This window comes from Lagopus muta, chromosome Z (assembly GCF_023343835.1).
Source record: "Lagopus muta isolate bLagMut1 chromosome Z, bLagMut1 primary, whole genome shotgun sequence".
In the NCBI taxonomy this organism is placed as follows: domain Eukaryota; kingdom Metazoa; phylum Chordata; class Aves; order Galliformes; family Phasianidae; genus Lagopus; species Lagopus muta.
Window position 1 is genome coordinate 51,497,008 of NC_064472.1, and position 17,505 is coordinate 51,514,512.

A 17,505-nucleotide genomic window follows, 5' to 3' on the forward strand; every position below is an offset into this window, starting at 1 on the left:
TGTAAGGGATATACATTGAAGAGATATCTCTGAGGCAGCTCTGCTTTTTAAGTCAATCACAACCAACACATGCTGCCTAATCAGCTACTTGCCAGCAATACTGCAAAGGTGATCTATTCTCACATATACTGATCACATCTCACACCTGTATAAGAGAGTTGACCACTCTCTCTGTATAAGAATTCTTCCACATGTCCAATCTGAATCTTCCCTGGCACAACATGAAACCATTTCCTTATGTCCCGTCACTTGTTATCTGAGAAAAGAGATTAAAGAGCTCTCCTTGCTAAAACCTATTTTTAGGTAGTTGTAGACAACAAATTCAACATATTTCCCCTCAGCATCCCTTTCTCTAGACCAAACACCCCCTGTTTCCTCAGCTGTTTCTTATAACTTTACTTCACCAGCTTCATTGCTCTTTTCAGCATACGCAGGAGTGACTCAATATCTTTCTTGTAGTGACGGTCTCCAAAATGAACATAATATTCAAATCTCAGCAGCTTAGTAAAAAATCATTTCCTTAATCCTATTGACTACATTATTCCTGAAAAAAAGCCAGGGCACCGTTGGCTTGCTTGACCACTGGGGGACACAGCTGACTCACATTTAGCTGGCTGTCAACCAACACTCACAAGCCCTTTTCTGCCAGGCAACCCTTCAGCCACTCTTCCCCAGGCCTATACCACTGCATGGAGTTGTTGTGGCCCAACCGTGTAACACAACACTTACCCTTGCTAAATGCCATGCAACTGAAAGTGAGCCTTTGATCCAACCTATCCATATCCCTCTGCAAACCCTTCAAAATCTTGAGTGGATATGTACTCCTACCTGACATGGTATTTTCCATTCACTAATGAAAATGTTGAATAAAACTGGCCCTAGTAGAGGGCTGGAATATAAGAATTATATTAATGTAAGACTGGAATATAAGACAAAGAGCAAAAAGAGTCTAAAGATAAACAGGAGGTTCTTTAGTATGCGCTGTTAATCTCGTCACAATTGAGAAACCTTCCATCCTTTATCACTGTTGTCTGGGAGAAGTTAGGGCCAAACTTGCTGAGGGTGCACTAAATCCCACTGTCCATGCTGCCTATAAAGATGTTAAATAGCACTGGTCCCAAAATCGATCTCTGAGGAATGCCACACGTCACCAGTGTCCAGTTGGACACTGAGTCATTGACCACAACTCTGAGTGTGACCATCCAGCCAATTCCTTATCCAGTGAATGATCCATCCATCAAATCAATTTCTTCTCCAATTTGGTAAGCAGGATGTCATGTGATACAATGCCAAACACTTTGCACAAGTAAATACAAATAAAGAACATTCTTTTATAAGCTAGCCATAAGAGTTCCTTCTGGTGAAATTCCCTAAGGTTGGTCATACTGGTTCATTCAAAAGCAACAAGACCTATAGTCGTCCCAAAGTGGGTATTAACCTTTTAATGCAAAAACATGAAAGTTAATTGAAGTTTTTCCAACGCAGCTGTTGAATGCATATATAGTTATAGGTCAGTAACACTGTATTCACACTGGTTAGTCCTTCAGCAGCAAGAGTTTCTGCTTTGCAACCTGGAGCGTACAACTTCAGTGTATGCAGATCGAAGGAGAGATGGTGTTTAAACATTAAATTCCACTTGAAGAAATAATAGATATTTCATCTTTGTCTAAGAAAAGAATGTATTCAGGTCACCGAAAGCCTAAATAAAAGTCTTTTGTCATATGATATTATAACAACATAGTGTCAAAACTAAGGTCCTTCCAATAAAGTATTTCTGTACCCAAGATACATGCTCCTTATGGCACACCTGCATACCTTCAAAGATAACCATTTCATTTGCTAGACAACTCTCACTATACTTTAAAGAATATTGTTGTTTACTACCTAAATAAAAATTTTGCAATGGTTACAGTTACTAAAGGTTTACAGTTTACAGTTAGTCCTAGCATCAGCCACATGTGGCTGATACAGCAGCATGCTGGCAACTTATTCTTTCCACATGCCCAAAAAAAAGAACAAAAATTTTTCTGGAAGAAAATAAGCCTTCTTTAGGAGAAAAGATGCAACAATTGGCTGTTTTTAAATCTCTACAAAGAAGATCTGATATACACAAAGATACAGTGAAAACAAAAGAAAAACAGATTACACATGGGCCTCATCATTTGTACCTAGTTCTAGCAGCAGATGTTTTTGGTCATTTTTGGAAGACAAGGAGAGGGGAAGAGTAGATTTCCTTGGATTAGACAAACATGCACCTGATAAGTGCAGTAAATCTTTAGTTAATTACAGTTTGGGAACATAGAGCAGCTTGTTTTCAATTAAAATTTTTTAGAGATTGTTAAAAATGAAATCTCTTTGTAGCAGGCCAACACCTTTGCAGCTGCACAAAACCAAAACAAAACAACAAAACAACAACAACAAAAAAAAACTAATAAATCAGAGAAAAATAAACAAATTTCCATTTCAGTGTACCATACCCATCTATAGATAGATGTATTTCTGCCTGTGAATTGTTACTGAGATCTTTTTGATACATATTTAAGCCCTCCAAGACTGGTGTGGGAATCTGAACACTGGAAAACATCAGGAAAATCCACATATAGTGAGAACATTAAATCTAGACTACATAAATGTTAATGCACCTGGGATCTTTTAGAGATGCGTGCTCTAGTTTTCATTGTTCCAGGTAAACAGATCATGGAGAACACCACACAGGCTCATTTTTACTGTTTAAGAGTAAGAATTTCAACACCATTATGAATGTTCTTGAAGATAAAACAGAGGAGAAAAAAGGTTCCTTTCCAAAGTTCTAACAGTTAGCAAAACAAAATTCAACACTGGATTATAGCATCTACTTTCTGAGTACAGGTGTAGAATCCTACAAAATAAATGCTTTCATACAGACTTACAATTTTGAAATAAACAAAAAGCAATATGATAAGTCTCTACTTTTGGGGATTTTTTTTTTACATATCACCCACTCAAGAACAGAAAAAATCTGAAACAGTGTTGACCTAAAGCCAGTCTCTGCAGCAGATACAGAACTGTTCCTCCATGCTTGCAGTAGGAAGCTTGAGTTTAGCAGCTTGCACAGACATGATCTTGTTCCTCAGTCATAACAGTTTCTAGGCACAAGGATTTGTAGCATGAAGGTCCTACACCTCAGCTAATTTCTGGCTTCTGCTGCAGTATTTTCAACACCAGAATATGTTAAAACCTGCACTGACTTCTTGTAAGTAGACCTAGCTTTTTCCAAAAAATGATGCATTTCAGTGTCCCCAGAATTTTGAGAATGCACACACATGCCTCCAAGGTACATTCTGCATTTTTTAACTCGTCATGGCTATTTTTCAGCTGCAGATTGTGACCATTTATAAATTCATAGTTTGAAGGTCTAAAAGCAAATGCATCAACAGAGAAAAATGATTCAATGCAAACAGTGAAATGAATGGACAAGGCACAAAGCCTAGAATCAGAAGAACAACTTTTGGGACACAGCTTATATGTTGGTGGTCATGTCTCCATAGTCAAGATGATTTAGGAATTTTACAAAAGCCATTCAATTTAATATTTAGCATATTTTACTTAGGGGAGTAAAATATCTTATACAAATATATGAAGCTTCAGTATGTTTTCTAAAGCTGCTGCAGAGTTTGAATGCTGCATTTAAATGCTTGCAAAGCCTTCAAAGCCTTACTTAAATTCTTGCTTCATTCTTTTGCAATTCTTGAATATAAAAGTCTGTGTGAGTGGAATAAAGCTGTGACTGAACTGGCATTCATGAAGACCACATGCAGCTGTCTTATAACCCCATATTTCACCAAACTCCACAACTCACATTTTTATCTCACTCTGATATATGTAATTAAATATTTGAAATCAAACAACATTTCCTTTACAGTCTTAGATAATGACTGGATACACAAGATTAATGGTACAGTCCATCTCTTCTTCTACAAGAAAGGAAGGAGAGAAGGGAAAGAAAGGATGAAAACACATAGCTTTTCATGGGCACATGCATTTACAGCTACAAATCCCAAACACAAAATACAACCTGACTCTATGGTTAGACATTCAACATTTTTTTTCAGAATAGGATAAGAACCTCATTCATCTTCTGAGCACTTACTCTTTACAAGTTTAAGCAGCAAATTGAATTAATATATTGACTTCCATAAAGGTTATTTTTAGAATATAAGTTTTACCTTTACATTACTAGAATCATAGAACATAGAATTGAGCTTGTAGTTGGGGATGATAAGGTTGAATCTCTATGATCACAGGAAGGGTTGACAGGGTAGACATCCTAGTGAGTGTCTACTATAGACTGCCGAACCAGGATGAAGAGACAGATGAGTGTTGTATGAGCAGCTGGCACAAGCTGCACGATCACCAGCCCTTGTCCTCATGGGGGACTTCAACTTCCCCGACGTATGCTGGGAATACAACACAGTGCAGAAAAAGCAGTCTAGGAGGTTTCTGTAGTGTATGGAGGATAACTTTCTGATGCACTGGTGAGAGAGCCTATGAGATGAGCTGCCCCACTAGACTGACTTTTCACAAACAGATAATGTCTGGTGGGAGATGTGGAAGTCCGGGGCTGTCTTGTACAGGGTGACCATGAAATCGTAGAGTTCTCAATTCTTGGTGGAGCAAGGAGGGGGAGCAGCAAAACTGCTGCTACCTTGGACTTCCGGAGGGCGGATTTGAATTGTTCAGAAGACTAGTAGGGGAAGTCCTCTGGGATTCAGTCTTAGAGAGTAAAGGGTTCCAAGATGGCTGGTTGCTCTTCAAGAAGGAAGTCTTAAAGGCGCAGGAACTGCCTATCCCCCTGAGCTGCAAAACGAACCGGCAGGGAAGAAGACCAGCATGGATGAATAGGGAGTTATTCTTGAGGCTCCGGGAGAAAAAAAGAAGCTACCTACTGTGGAAGAAGGGACAGACGACTCAGAAATAATACAGAGAAGTTGATGAGTGGAGAGAAAATAAGAAAGGCAAAAGCCCAGCTTGAACTCAACCTGGCTGCTGGGGTAAAAAGGAGCAAGAAACTCTTTTACAAATACATCAACAGTAAGATGAGGACTAAGGAAAATCTCCTTTCTTTACTGGATGAGGCTGGGAATGTGACCACTGAGGATAAGGAAAAGGCAGAGGTTCTGAATGTGTTCTTTATGTCTGTCTTTAAAGGTCAGACCAGTTGTCCTCAGGGTACTCCACTCTCTGACCTGGTAGTCTTGGCTGGGGAACAGACTAAACCTCCCACGATTCAGGAGGTAGCAGTCAGAGACCTACTACTCTAAATGGACTGTCATAAGTCCATGGAGCCGGATGAGATTCACCCGAGAGTGCTGAAGGAACTGGCGGAGGTGATAGCCGAGCCACTTTCCATTATCTATCAGCACTCCTTGTTGACTGGTGAGGTCCCAGAAGACTGGACACTTGCCAACGTGACTCCCATCTACAAGAAGGGTTGTAAGGAGGACCCGAGGAGCTACAGGCTTGTTAGCCTGACCTCGGTGCCAGGGAAGGTTATGGAGCAGATTGTCTTGAGGGAGATAACGCAGCATGTGCAGGACAACCATAGGATCAGGCCTAGCCAGCATGGGTTCAAAAAGAGCAGGTCCTGCTTGACCAACTTGATCTCCTTCTATGATCTACTGACTGGTGGACGAGGGAAAGACTGTTGATGTAGTCTACCTAGACTTCAGCAAAGCCTTTGACACTGTCTCCCACAGTATTCTCCTGCAGAAGCTGGCAGCCCATGGCTTGGACAGGTACACTCTTGGCTGGGTAAGGAACTGGCCCAGAGAGTGGTAGTGAATGGAACTAAATCCAGCTGGTGACTGGTCACAAGTAGTGTTCCTGAGGGGTCGGTGCTGGGGTCTGTCCTCTTCAATATCTTTACTGATGACCTGGATGAAGGCATTGAGTGCACCCTCAGTAAGTTTGCAGATGACACCAAGTTGGCTGGAAATGTCAATCTGCCTGGAGACAGTGAGGCCCTACAGAGGGGGTCTGGACAGGCTGGAGAGCTGGGCTAAAGCCAATGGGATGAGTTCCAACAAGACCAAATGCTGGGTCCTGCACTTTGGCCACAACAACCCCAGGCAATGCTACAGGCTTGGGGCGGAGTGACTGGAAGACGGCACAGATGAAATGGACCTGGGGTTATTGATTGATGAGGGAGCTGGGATTTTTATTTTGGAAAAGAGGAGGTCCAGGAGAGACCTTATCACTCTCTACAGTTACCTAAAGGAAGATTATGGTGAGGTGAGAGAAGAGGTCATCCTTTTCCTCCATGTAACTAAAGATAAGACAAGAGAGAATGGCCTCATGTTGCACCAGGAGTGATTCAGGTTGGACGTTAGGAAATACTTCTCCAAAAGTGTGGTCAGGTGCTGGAATGGGCTACCCAATGAGGGGGTAGAGTAACCAACTATAAAGGTGTTCAATAAACATTTAGATGTTGTACTGAGGGACGTGGTTTAGTGGGAAACACTAGTGATAGGTGGACAGTTGAACTGGATGATCTTGGAGGTCTTTTCCAGCCTTGGTGACTCTATGATTCTAGGAATACAGTATGTTTCTGAAAGGAAGAATATGCTGACATATAGTTATAGTTAAGAAGAAAACTGCATTTAAGTAATTGTTAGTCTGCTTCTGGTTACTATTTAGAGACTTTTATGAGTGCTATGTATGACAGCAGTGCTTTGTTTCTCTGCAGTGACAATTTATTAGATTTGAAGATATATTTTAGGGTGGCTTGTGTAAATACTTCAAACTAAGAATAATTTTTTTAGCACTTGCATAGGTAATTCTTGGAGGAGAAGATCCAGAAGATAACTTTCATATAAGCACAAGAATAACTAACAAACGACAAGCAAGGAATCTAACAACAATAATACTAAGCTACTAAATAGCATCTCTGAAGGATGTATCAGGCAAATTAAAAGCTAAAGCATTGAAAAGAGCTATCAAACAACAGCAACCACGCTGAACAGATGAATGCTATACTTTTAACAAGAAATTTTGTGTTTCAGAGTCTGATCCATTTTAAAAGCTGAATCAGTCATTTTTGTTACTTTTTATATTAGCATTCACATTCTATCACAATAAAGTAAAAAGCCAGGACAATCAAGGTCTCTGTCACTGTAAGAAGCTGAATTCTACAAACTCCATGCTACCCTCATGTGTTCTATTCTAGGAAGTACATTCAGAATAATGCCCCATTTTAAGGAATGATTTTGTCACAGAAAAGACATCATGCTGATTTATAACAGAGACTAGAATATGTCACTATGCATGCTTGGGTGTGGTAGCTTTTACTATACCCAATTCCAATTGTAAAGTACACTTCACAATTATAGCAAATATTAGAATCAAAATGGTCCCTAAGTACCAAAATGTCTTTCACTTCCATGCCGTTTTTACATTTTAATATGACCTGGTGTTGTCAAACAGGATATAAGGAATTATTAGAAGTACTCACAGAAGAGTTGAGTGTGGTTCCCACAGGAAACAGTGCAATTTTCACAGGCAAAAGTGTGTTCAGAGCATTTTAAAAACTACTAAAATGTAGATTAAAAATATACTAAACTTCAAACCCTAACAGTTGAGCAGGAAACCAAGTCAGTAAGCCATACTAATTTATTCTCCCATATCAGGAAGGTCTTGAAATACACCTTGCTCCTCTTCATTACACTACATGATTATTAAATTTGAGACTGTTCAGCCACTCTCTAATCCTAATCTCTAATCTCTAATTATAATCTAATCTCTAACTACAATCCGTTAATCTATTTTACCTGCTCACTTAACCAATATTTCATTTGAAACACAACAGCTGTACTTCGTTAAGCAAGTCTTAGCAGCTCAAGAAATAAAGCATTTCCTTATGGAAGATTCATTACCTTATTCTGGTTTTAAAGCAAACCCAGGGTTTGTCAAAATGGGAACTTCAAAAATTGCTCAAAGGCAGAATGCAAGGAATTAGAAAAAAATTAGTGTTAATCAACCTGTATGGGAACTGCTGAACTTCTGATTGATCACCTGATGCGAGCAATGTGTCAGCCACAGGAGCACAGGTGAAGGCAATTCACCTGTGCTGCCAGAAGGGGTGGAGCCTGGCTCCACTTCTCCTAGATCCATTTAAAAGCTGGCTACCAGAGTGGAAGGATTGCTTCTAGAGATCTATTCTGCTGGAGTTTTGTAAGTGAGCCAGAATAGGGGTAAGCTTTCTATCTATTCTCTTATTCTCTTTTTGTTATTATAATCTGCTTTGCCTAACTCTCTTGTTTATTTTGTAATTATAATATCTTAATATTCATTGATTATACATAAGCAGTAACTTACCGTGTTTGAGTCACAAAAAGATGAAGAATTTTAACAGCTGACAACTAGCATCTATATTAGCTAGGAAGCTGCTAAAAGTCTGGACAGTAAAAAAAGTTTTTAACACCTGTGCCCATTGTATTGTCATATTTCAATTCCTTAATGCAGATAAACTGTATCACCTTCTAAATGGGAATTTCAGAAGACAAAAGAAGTAATTAATCCTGTTTGATTACTTTCTAATAGCAATGAACCAAATGAATGTTCTGTACTTTGCAGCACAACTCAGAATTTCAGTAAGTTAATTTACATCATGCATGCACCTTTTTTTCCATTTTTCCAAAACATACACAAAATAAGAGCTAGGTTTTCCAAACATTTTGGGTACAAGAATAAAGTCCAATCTGATGTTTGGGATTTGGATTTTCAGATACCAAGCTTTTTGTTTGGCTCTAGGCACTTCCAGATATCTTTATTGTTAGCAGAACATCCATCTAATCTGCTTCATATTTTTTAAGTCATAATTAAGCATAGATGGTGACGTTTCCATTATGCATTTTAGAGATGTAAGCAATGGAAAGACCTATTATTTTAATCACATGGAGCCGTTCAGCCAGCATTCTTAGAATTAAAATTCACAATTTTGAGAAGTCATGGTACTGAAAGCTATGCAGCTATATCAAAGATCAGAGGCTAACAAAGGAGAAAACAACAGGCAGCACTGTGAAACACAAACATATTTACTTACAAGATCTGCTTCTCTTTTCAGACAGAAGTGTTGACCTGACTTGGCTATAGAAGTGTTGCTGAGGGTCCCTCTAACACAAACAATCTGGCAGGCAGTGCAGAACTGGCCTTTTACTATACAAACAGCAGTCAGCTGGGATTACTAGTCAGAAGTCCAGGCATTTCTGTATAAAAGGCAAACAAGAAATCATACACATTTAGTTCTGCTTTGTTTTTTTTTTTTAAGCCAAGTAACATTTGTACATGTGCACATGCATTTCAGTCCAATCAAGCATGTGAGATAGGCACCAGCTCAAAATCTGTCTTCTTGAATATCCTTATTGTCCTCTTCAATATCTTTACTGATGACCAGTTCAGGGATCTCTTGGAAAGAGTCCAGTGGAGGGCCACAAAGATGGTGAAGGGCCTGGAGCATCTCTCCTATGAGGAAAGGCTGAATGAACTGGGTCTGTTCAGCCTTGAGAAAAGGAGACTGAGAGGGGACCTGATCCAGGTCTATAAATATCTAAGGTGTGGGGGGCAGAGTGGTGAGGCCGGACTGTTTTCAGCAGCGTGTGGAGACAGGACAAGGGGAAAATGGCCAGAAACTGCAGCATAGGAAGTTCCACACCAATGTGCGCAAGAACTTCTTTACAGTGAAGTGACGGAGCACTGGAACAGGCTGCCCAGTGTTTTCTACATTTATCTCATCTAAGATTCACTGGATATAAATAACTGCTGGATTACAGTCATGATGCATCTTATTTGGCAACAAAGCCGAAACTCTATTGTTTGTGCAGAATTAACAGTAGAGAGCCTTAATTATAACAAAGGTAAAAATGACTTAATGATAACAGCAGACTCCAGGGAGACTGGGATGCAAGAAAGGTGTCTTGGAATGAAAAGTGAACTATAGCAAGTCCTCCACATATTTCAGATCTTTTTTTTCAAAATCTAAATATTCCTATGTCACAGTTGGAAAAGAAAATGCGAGTTGTTTTCTCTACTGTGAATAAAGGTGGAAGCAATTTTGTGGGTACTGATGAATTGTTAATGATACAAAAGCCACAATATTATGAAGAAAATGAAGTTTCTCTAACTACAAGAAAAGGCTACAGCTGATTAATTCTCTGAAGCAGAAAACTAAGTGTTCTCACTGAATTGAGATCCAGAAGCAATTCATGAGGTAATGATTTTTGGCTAAAAATTACATCAAGTTAAATCTATGTGCAGGAGTTGTAGTAAATTAAAAAAAAAAAAAAAAAAACACCAAAAAAAACCAAAAACTAGCAATAGGAAGTGCTGCCATTTACAATCTAATCAATGCATTCCAAAAGCACCATAATGTTAGATCTGTCAACACAGCTTACTAGAACCTCCCAACTGTGCAATAGGACAAAAAAAGTTATAGATGTATGGATGAGTACTGATGCAACACAAGCTGTTAAGCTTCTCCTGACTTGCACTGGGCTATTTGATAGACAGATCTCAAGTCATGGAGCTGAATCAGAGAGAAGTAACTACTGTCTGAAACTACCTAACTTTATCTCTGGATTTCTTCACTTGCATATACACAAAAGGACCAGAAATGAACAATGCTTGGAACATGCAAGTGAACATTGCCATGGAAGAAAGCAGGAGTCTTTCATGAGAATATTCCTCCCTCTCTCTGCCCTAACAGAACATGAATAGACAATGCATTTTCACTGCAGTATCAACACATTAACCTTACTTTTACTTTTTCTTTTCACTTCATCCTTTCCGTCCTTTTTCCCACAGACGCCTTCATACTGAATTATTATTCCACTCACATCACACATGATAAAGTCTAGATAAACAGTATATCTCAGCCCTACAAGGATAAATGGCCTTGTAAGGGACTAAAAACACTGTGGCTCCATCCAGCTGCCTGCTTCAGGAATTGCTTGCTGCTGTGATCTCAAACACTAATCAAACCTCTTTGAATACGCAAAAGAGTATTTAGAGATTGGTTACTCTTTCAAGTCTCAGAACAGCTTTTCATAAAATATAAGCCATCCTCTAACAAAGTGTGGCTTTTCCACATCTAGTTCCCTTCTTTCAACCAACATGCAGTTTTTAATTGACACACTTTGACAGTACTGTCAAAACAAAATAAAAATAGCTCATTGTTTTGGAGTATAATTATTTTCAGCTGTGATTCTTTCTCTACGACTGAAGTTTCCTTTGTAGAAGACTTACAACACAGTCCTAAATGTTCCTGAAAAAGGGATCAGAAAATACAGTTCAGCCTCATTTCTTGTACTATTACCTTCACGTTCTCAAGTCATTCTACCTTGCAGGTTGTGTTTAAAACAAGGAAGACCAAGTTAGTCAAGCTCACATCTGATTAATTTACAGGTGTTGCTGTGTTTCCAAAACACAAAAGCATCCAGCAAGCTAATACTTACATTTTGGTTGTTTTTTTTTTTTTTCCTTTGCATGCATGTTCTTGACACTTTTGCCAAGAGCTAAGAAGAGGTAATCTCTTTCCTGTGGAACATCTAAATGTTTTTTCTTTCAGGAACTTTCAGTTACTGTCCTGGTTTTATGATTTCTGTTATTGGTGTTGAACATCATAACATCATGTAGTGCACTGAGAGTTAAAGATTTAGTGCTCTAGTTCCATGGATTCTCAGTATTTGCAGATATCTAGTTCACAGAAGAAAAGAACTACATCTCCCAGAAGTCCTCACTGTCCTATTTCCATTTTCCATTCAGAGGGAAAGATAAAATTGCTCAGGAGTCATGAGACTAGCCCTTCCTTCACTGTTGGTCTCTGTGGTGTGCGCTCCCCAGCCATCTTACCTTCAGCACTAGAGTAAGACCTTTGCTTTTGAAAACTCTCTCACTCATTTTATTTGATTTATTAGCTTCAATTCCAATTATAAGTATTATATTGTGTTATCTCACATTCCAATACCATAATTAGTACATTAGTTTTCTCCCTTAGCTTGTTGACACCATTTCATTTTTAGGCCCATCTCTCTACCTTTTCCCTACCCCTTTTCCCCTTCCCTAGATGTAAGTCTGTGGATCCCTCCATCCTATTAGTCACAGAACCAAGACATATCAGGCCCAAAACCATTGACAGTTATTTAGAAAAACTGTTCATTTCCTTGAAGCTGAATCCCCAAGTATATCCTGAGTTTCCTGTCCTCAAATGTTAGTACCCTGATTACTAAAGCAGGGACCTCTTTTAAACCACTCAGCCTCCCTTAACTTCTACGTGGAATAATCTGATTTAGGCTTAGATGGAAGTTCTTTCCTCCTAGCAGTCCTGTAGAAGAATAGGTGTCAGGCTGTAAAACATTACAGCACAATAAACACTATCTCCTGTTCAACTTCTTCATGACTGTTACAGGGCACTTACCTGGTCACCAGTGGTGGCAAACAGCTCTGCCCAATAATACTAACCCAAGTTTTGAACTTCTTTCCAGTTTCTTCAAGTTTAGCTATGAATTGGCTGGAGCACAATACTTGAGTATTAGAGATTTTTTTTTTATTTTTTTTTTTTAAGGACAGAAAATTGTAACTGGAAATAACAATAAAACTAGATTACGTTCTGCCATGTTTATTACAGGTACTCTCTTGTCTGTTAAAAATAAAGGAAATCACCATGGCTGTTTTTACCTGGTAACTGGAGAAGACCTAAAAAGGATGAAGAGTGCTCAAGTATTCTGGGTTGCTCTGTAGGTTGAAGATGCTTCATTTGAATAGGTCCAAGTTTATTCTCTATATTCTTCAGCTTTTCCGATGAAATATTTTCAGACCAAACTTAATCCCTATGTGATACGCACATAAAAACTGAATTCTACTCAGTCCAAGATCTTCTGTTTCATACCAGGCTTTTTCATAGAATCATAGAATGGCTTGGATTAGAAGAGACTGTAATGATAGTTTTTGTGTAAGTTCTGCCTTCTTCACATCTTTATAACCATTCCCATGGATGCCACTTTGTGACTAAGGCAATTTGTAAAGCCAATATAAGAATATAACATCCACACAGTACAAATTTCTGCACAATGTTTTTTGTTCTTTTGACAAGTTCTATTTTGGCTACAAGAGCCTAATACCTGTTTTTGGCTGGAATATATTTAATCTGTCCCACTTCATCCAAAATCAATCAAATCCACAGAGTCCAAGGCTGATCCAAAAATAAAAACCAAAACAGAGCTAGATTCACTTGTAAGAACAGTATTGATCCAAACTAAAGTATATCCTGTACTCTATGTTTAAGCCCTTGAAATTTGAAGGAAAAAAAACCTGATCCATCAGTTTTTTGTACCAGTAAGCTTCCATGTTGAGTTTTTTTCTGTGGATCCCTGCTTAACACCTTGTTAATATCTCTCATTTGCAGCAATATAACGATGGTATTATTTGCAAAATGTGACCTAAATTCCAGACTTATAAAATGTACGATAATAACCTAATTGCTCTGAATTTCTAAGCCCTGTCCAGTCTCTTCAGTAACCCCACTGCTTATAAAAAAAAAAAACCAAAAATTCCCAACCCATCCCCACCTCTAACTGCCAGATGTCTCGAGAGCTTTTGCAGATGTACCAGTACATGACACCTAGCTCAATCATTTAGTTAAGTGATTGCAAACACTGCAACAGCACAACTTTAAATCATATTTCAGCTTCTGTCTACTTCAGGTAGATCATTTCCATCTTCAGCCCAAGAAGATTAAAGTCTGAGACCCGCAGTTGCTTACATGCTGTTGATAAAACACATTTTATAATTTGGGGAAACAGAAGAGAACAGAAGATCTTTCAACGAGTGGCTCAGAACCCTCAGCAGTATAAACATATTACTTTCCCATCTCCTTTTTTTTTTTTTTTTGCTTGTTTTAAATACTTACTGGGATGAAATTTGCCATATCCCTGTGCTCTAGGTTATATCAAATTTTCCATTCAAAAATTTTTTTCAGCATTGGTTGGTTCATTGTTGTCTGACATGTTTTAAGCTCAGTTCTAATCTTCTAATCATTTGAACATTATTTCTCATTTTTTAAGGTACTGATGAACGCACACATCTAAAACTTATGCACAGTTCACTTGTTAGCAACCTGACCTGGTTTTGGCTGGGACTGTTACTTTCTTCATAATGGTATGATGCAATGTTGGTAACACACGAATGTTGTAGCTGTTGATTAACAGCACTGCAGAGAGTTAGGACATTCCAGTTTTTCAGCTTCTCATACTGTCCTGCCAGCAAGGAAAGCTAAGGCGGTACAATGAGCTGGGAGGAGACAAAAGTAGAACTGCTGACCTAAACTGGACAAGATTGTAGGGGTCAGCTGTTACTCAGGGACTGGCTGGGCACTGGTTGGTGGGATGAACAATTTTATTATGCACCACTTGTTTTGTAAATACATATAATGGCTGCTCTGAAAGTAATGCCTCCTACTTTATTATGCATGTCCAAAACGTCAGAGGCAGATGATAGTGGTATGGCAGTAGGGGATGAACTTTCCCACCAGAACTCAATTATATTTTATTGCCATGAGACAAATTGTAGGAGACAAACAGTCTGACAAAACTGACAGAAGGTACATATGAGGCAAAGGTGTGTAATTGCAGAATAAAGGTCATATCCAATTTCAGATAACTGCTGAACATTTACTGAAACCAAACAGTGGATGTGAGCACAATGAGGTGGCAGGTTGAGCAGCTCAGCAGTAGTGATTATGGGTCACCTCTGCTAGGTGGTCTAAGGTGTTTTTTTGTTTGTTTTGTTTCTTTTACAAGCACAGCCTGGTAGCTTTTGCAGGCAAAAAAAAGTCAATGATTTTGATTGTGTTGAAAAAAAAAAAAAAAAAAAAAAAATAGTATTCTGTAACTGAGAATTGGCTCCATGGAATGTTGTGCTCTTTATATGTTTACAGTTTCCACAGAAATAAGAGGCAGTACTTTCAGAGTGACCTATTATTATCATTACTATTATTTTTCTCATCCATTCCAGAACAAAGTCTTTTTCTTAATCCACGAGTTTTACTCCCCCCCCGTCCCACAATTCTCTTCTCTTTTCCCAGTGAGAAGGAGGAAAGTAGGTGAACAGCTCTGTGGTATATTGCTTTTCTGCCTGCAAAGTTAAATCACAACATCAGCTCATCTTGTACCTACTTTTGCAAAACCTTCCTAAAACATGTTTATCTGCAGGTCAGACACCAAATACAGCAACAAAAGCTTTGATAATGTTCCTCTGATACTGGATTCAGCTGTGATGCAATCAATTTGATCAACCACGTATTAACTCACAAATGGTAACGTTGGTAAAAAAAAAAAAAAAAAAAACACATAAAATGAAAATCAGAAGAGTGAAAGCTGTGCACATTTCACATATGTATCCCTACATACGGCTGCTTACAGTTAATCTCCTGATGCCCCAAGCACCATCTAAGTCCTCATATCAGCACATACTTCACTGAGCACTTTTCAAGAGCAAACAAGAAACATTTTCAGCTATTTTTAAGATTTACTTTGGCCTCACAGTGTCTACTGGTCATACCTCAGTTTTGAGATTCAGGTGTGACACTGTACCTTTAGGGGTTGGGCTTTCCCAACACTTCTACACAGGACATGCAGGAGAACAGATGTAACGTTACCACACTGTAGACACTTCTTATTCTAAAATATAGTTGCCATCAGAAGCACTAGATAGTCTTCCAGTTGAAGTAACTTCTTAGGTGAAGAGTTCTGCTGCTCAGAACTGTCAGAGAATGCTTCCAAGTTGAGTGATTTCATATGCTTTTACCAAAAAAAAAAAAAAAAAACCAAAAAAAAAACTTTTCAGCTGAATTAACCTATCTGACAGTTTTTGCCTGTCCACCATTCTCTATGCACCCACTTTCTTTCTCTAATGCCCTTGATGTTAAAACTGTACTCTGAAGAAGTGGTGATCACAAATATAATTTTCTTATGGCATCTGCTTAAATTCCAACAGTAAGCAGCAATAAAACTGGTTAGCTAGGCCTTCTCAATTTTAACACAAAGAACAGCTGCTTTATATTTACACTGGCCGACACTTCAGTGAGCCTAATTCAGGAATAACTATCTTGCAGAGATTTGGTAACAGTATTAAGAACTGTACAATACTGACAAAGTGCCATACTGAAGGACAAATTGTGCCCAATTAAATCTCTAAAATGCACACTTACATTATGAAACAACTTGAGCACCTTAAGAGGTCCTACATAAACAGTTTAACATTTTCAAGTCCTCAATTCTATCAAAACCATGATGTAGCTATAAATACAATATCATCTATGGTATAGTTTCATAGTACTTTTAGACTATTGCTTAATCCTTTTTCATAGGAAAAGGATGACAAAAAGGCCTTATTAAGCAGATACTGATGGAATGCTTGAGCTGGAGTTGTACGTTTCTAAAACAACAGTTTGCTTGAAACAGTTCCTGCATGGCATCTTTGTAATTTCACACTAAAAATAAATAAATAAATAAATAAAAAAGCTCTGTAAGTTGTAGCCGCAGCTTTCGAAAAGCTTGTTTTTTTCCAAAAGGGCATGAAAGACTCATATACAGTTGCATCCTCAGGTTTCAAATGACAAGACAAATCACCATCTGTACAACACTGCTAATAGTAGAACCACACACATCCCAGACACAATATTTTAACTTAGGTAGAACCAATTCCATCAGAAAGACACACGAGACAGATCATTCTCACATGCTGTATCTTTATTGTGCAAGTGTTGTTCAGAGCATTTATTACCCTTCAAAGACACATATCCAAGAACAATTTACATTAACAGTGGCTAAGTTGACGGGAAACAAATCTATCTGCTATGATTTGTACGCATGCAGCATCTCTTGTGGTGTAAAAATCTTAGCCAGGAGGCCAGCCCAACTGACGACCTCCCAGAATATGGAGATGTACATGATAGACAGACTGCCCACCCTCAGGCCCTTCATTCAAAACCATCCGGAATCCATTGGTCAGGCCCAGGTTAGCAGCACACTTCTTGCCAACAATCATTAAATGCCCAAGAAGCTGGAGGACAAAAAGAAGGGAGAGGGCAAGAAGGGAAGAATGAGAGCAGAGAACTACTCAGAGGTCAGTTAATCCTAAGAAATCCAGCCACAGCTCTTCAAATTGCCATCTGTTTGCAATTGACATTCTCCAAGCAAAGCTATAAAGACTGACTGTGCATAATACAGGAAGAAAGAGCAAGCTACAGAATTTTTTCAAGCTAGACAGTAACAAACTACAAAGTATCAGAGAAGTTATACTTGTATCACAGTTAAAGGCCTGGCAACTTCTGCAGGCAGCATAAATAATTAAAGAGGAAAAGAAATTTCATCTTGCAAACCTGTAACTGCTTTAGCTAAAAAACGCACTGTTCAGGAGTTTACAGCTGAATCTTCCTTTCTTCAGCTCTCATCTACCAGACCCAATCTCTGTTCT

The 17,505-nt window shown here is 38.6% G+C and overlaps 1 protein-coding gene across 2 annotated transcripts in view; it reads right to left on the reverse strand.

Annotated features, from left to right (window-relative positions):
- Positions 1-17,505, reverse strand: part of HINT1 (histidine triad nucleotide binding protein 1) — a 40,233-nt gene that overhangs the window by 19,461 nt on the left and 3,267 nt on the right. The window contains exon 3 of one of the 2 annotated variants that reach the window (XM_048931264.1): positions 16,761-17,091. The exons of the other annotated variant lie outside the window; for it this stretch is intronic. Within the exon in view, the coding sequence (XP_048787221.1) occupies positions 16,927-17,091 (165 nt within the window). The 3' untranslated portion in view covers positions 16,761-16,926. Of the gene's footprint in view, positions 1-16,760; positions 17,092-17,505 lie in introns of those variants that run through there. 2 annotated transcript variants of the gene reach the window in all.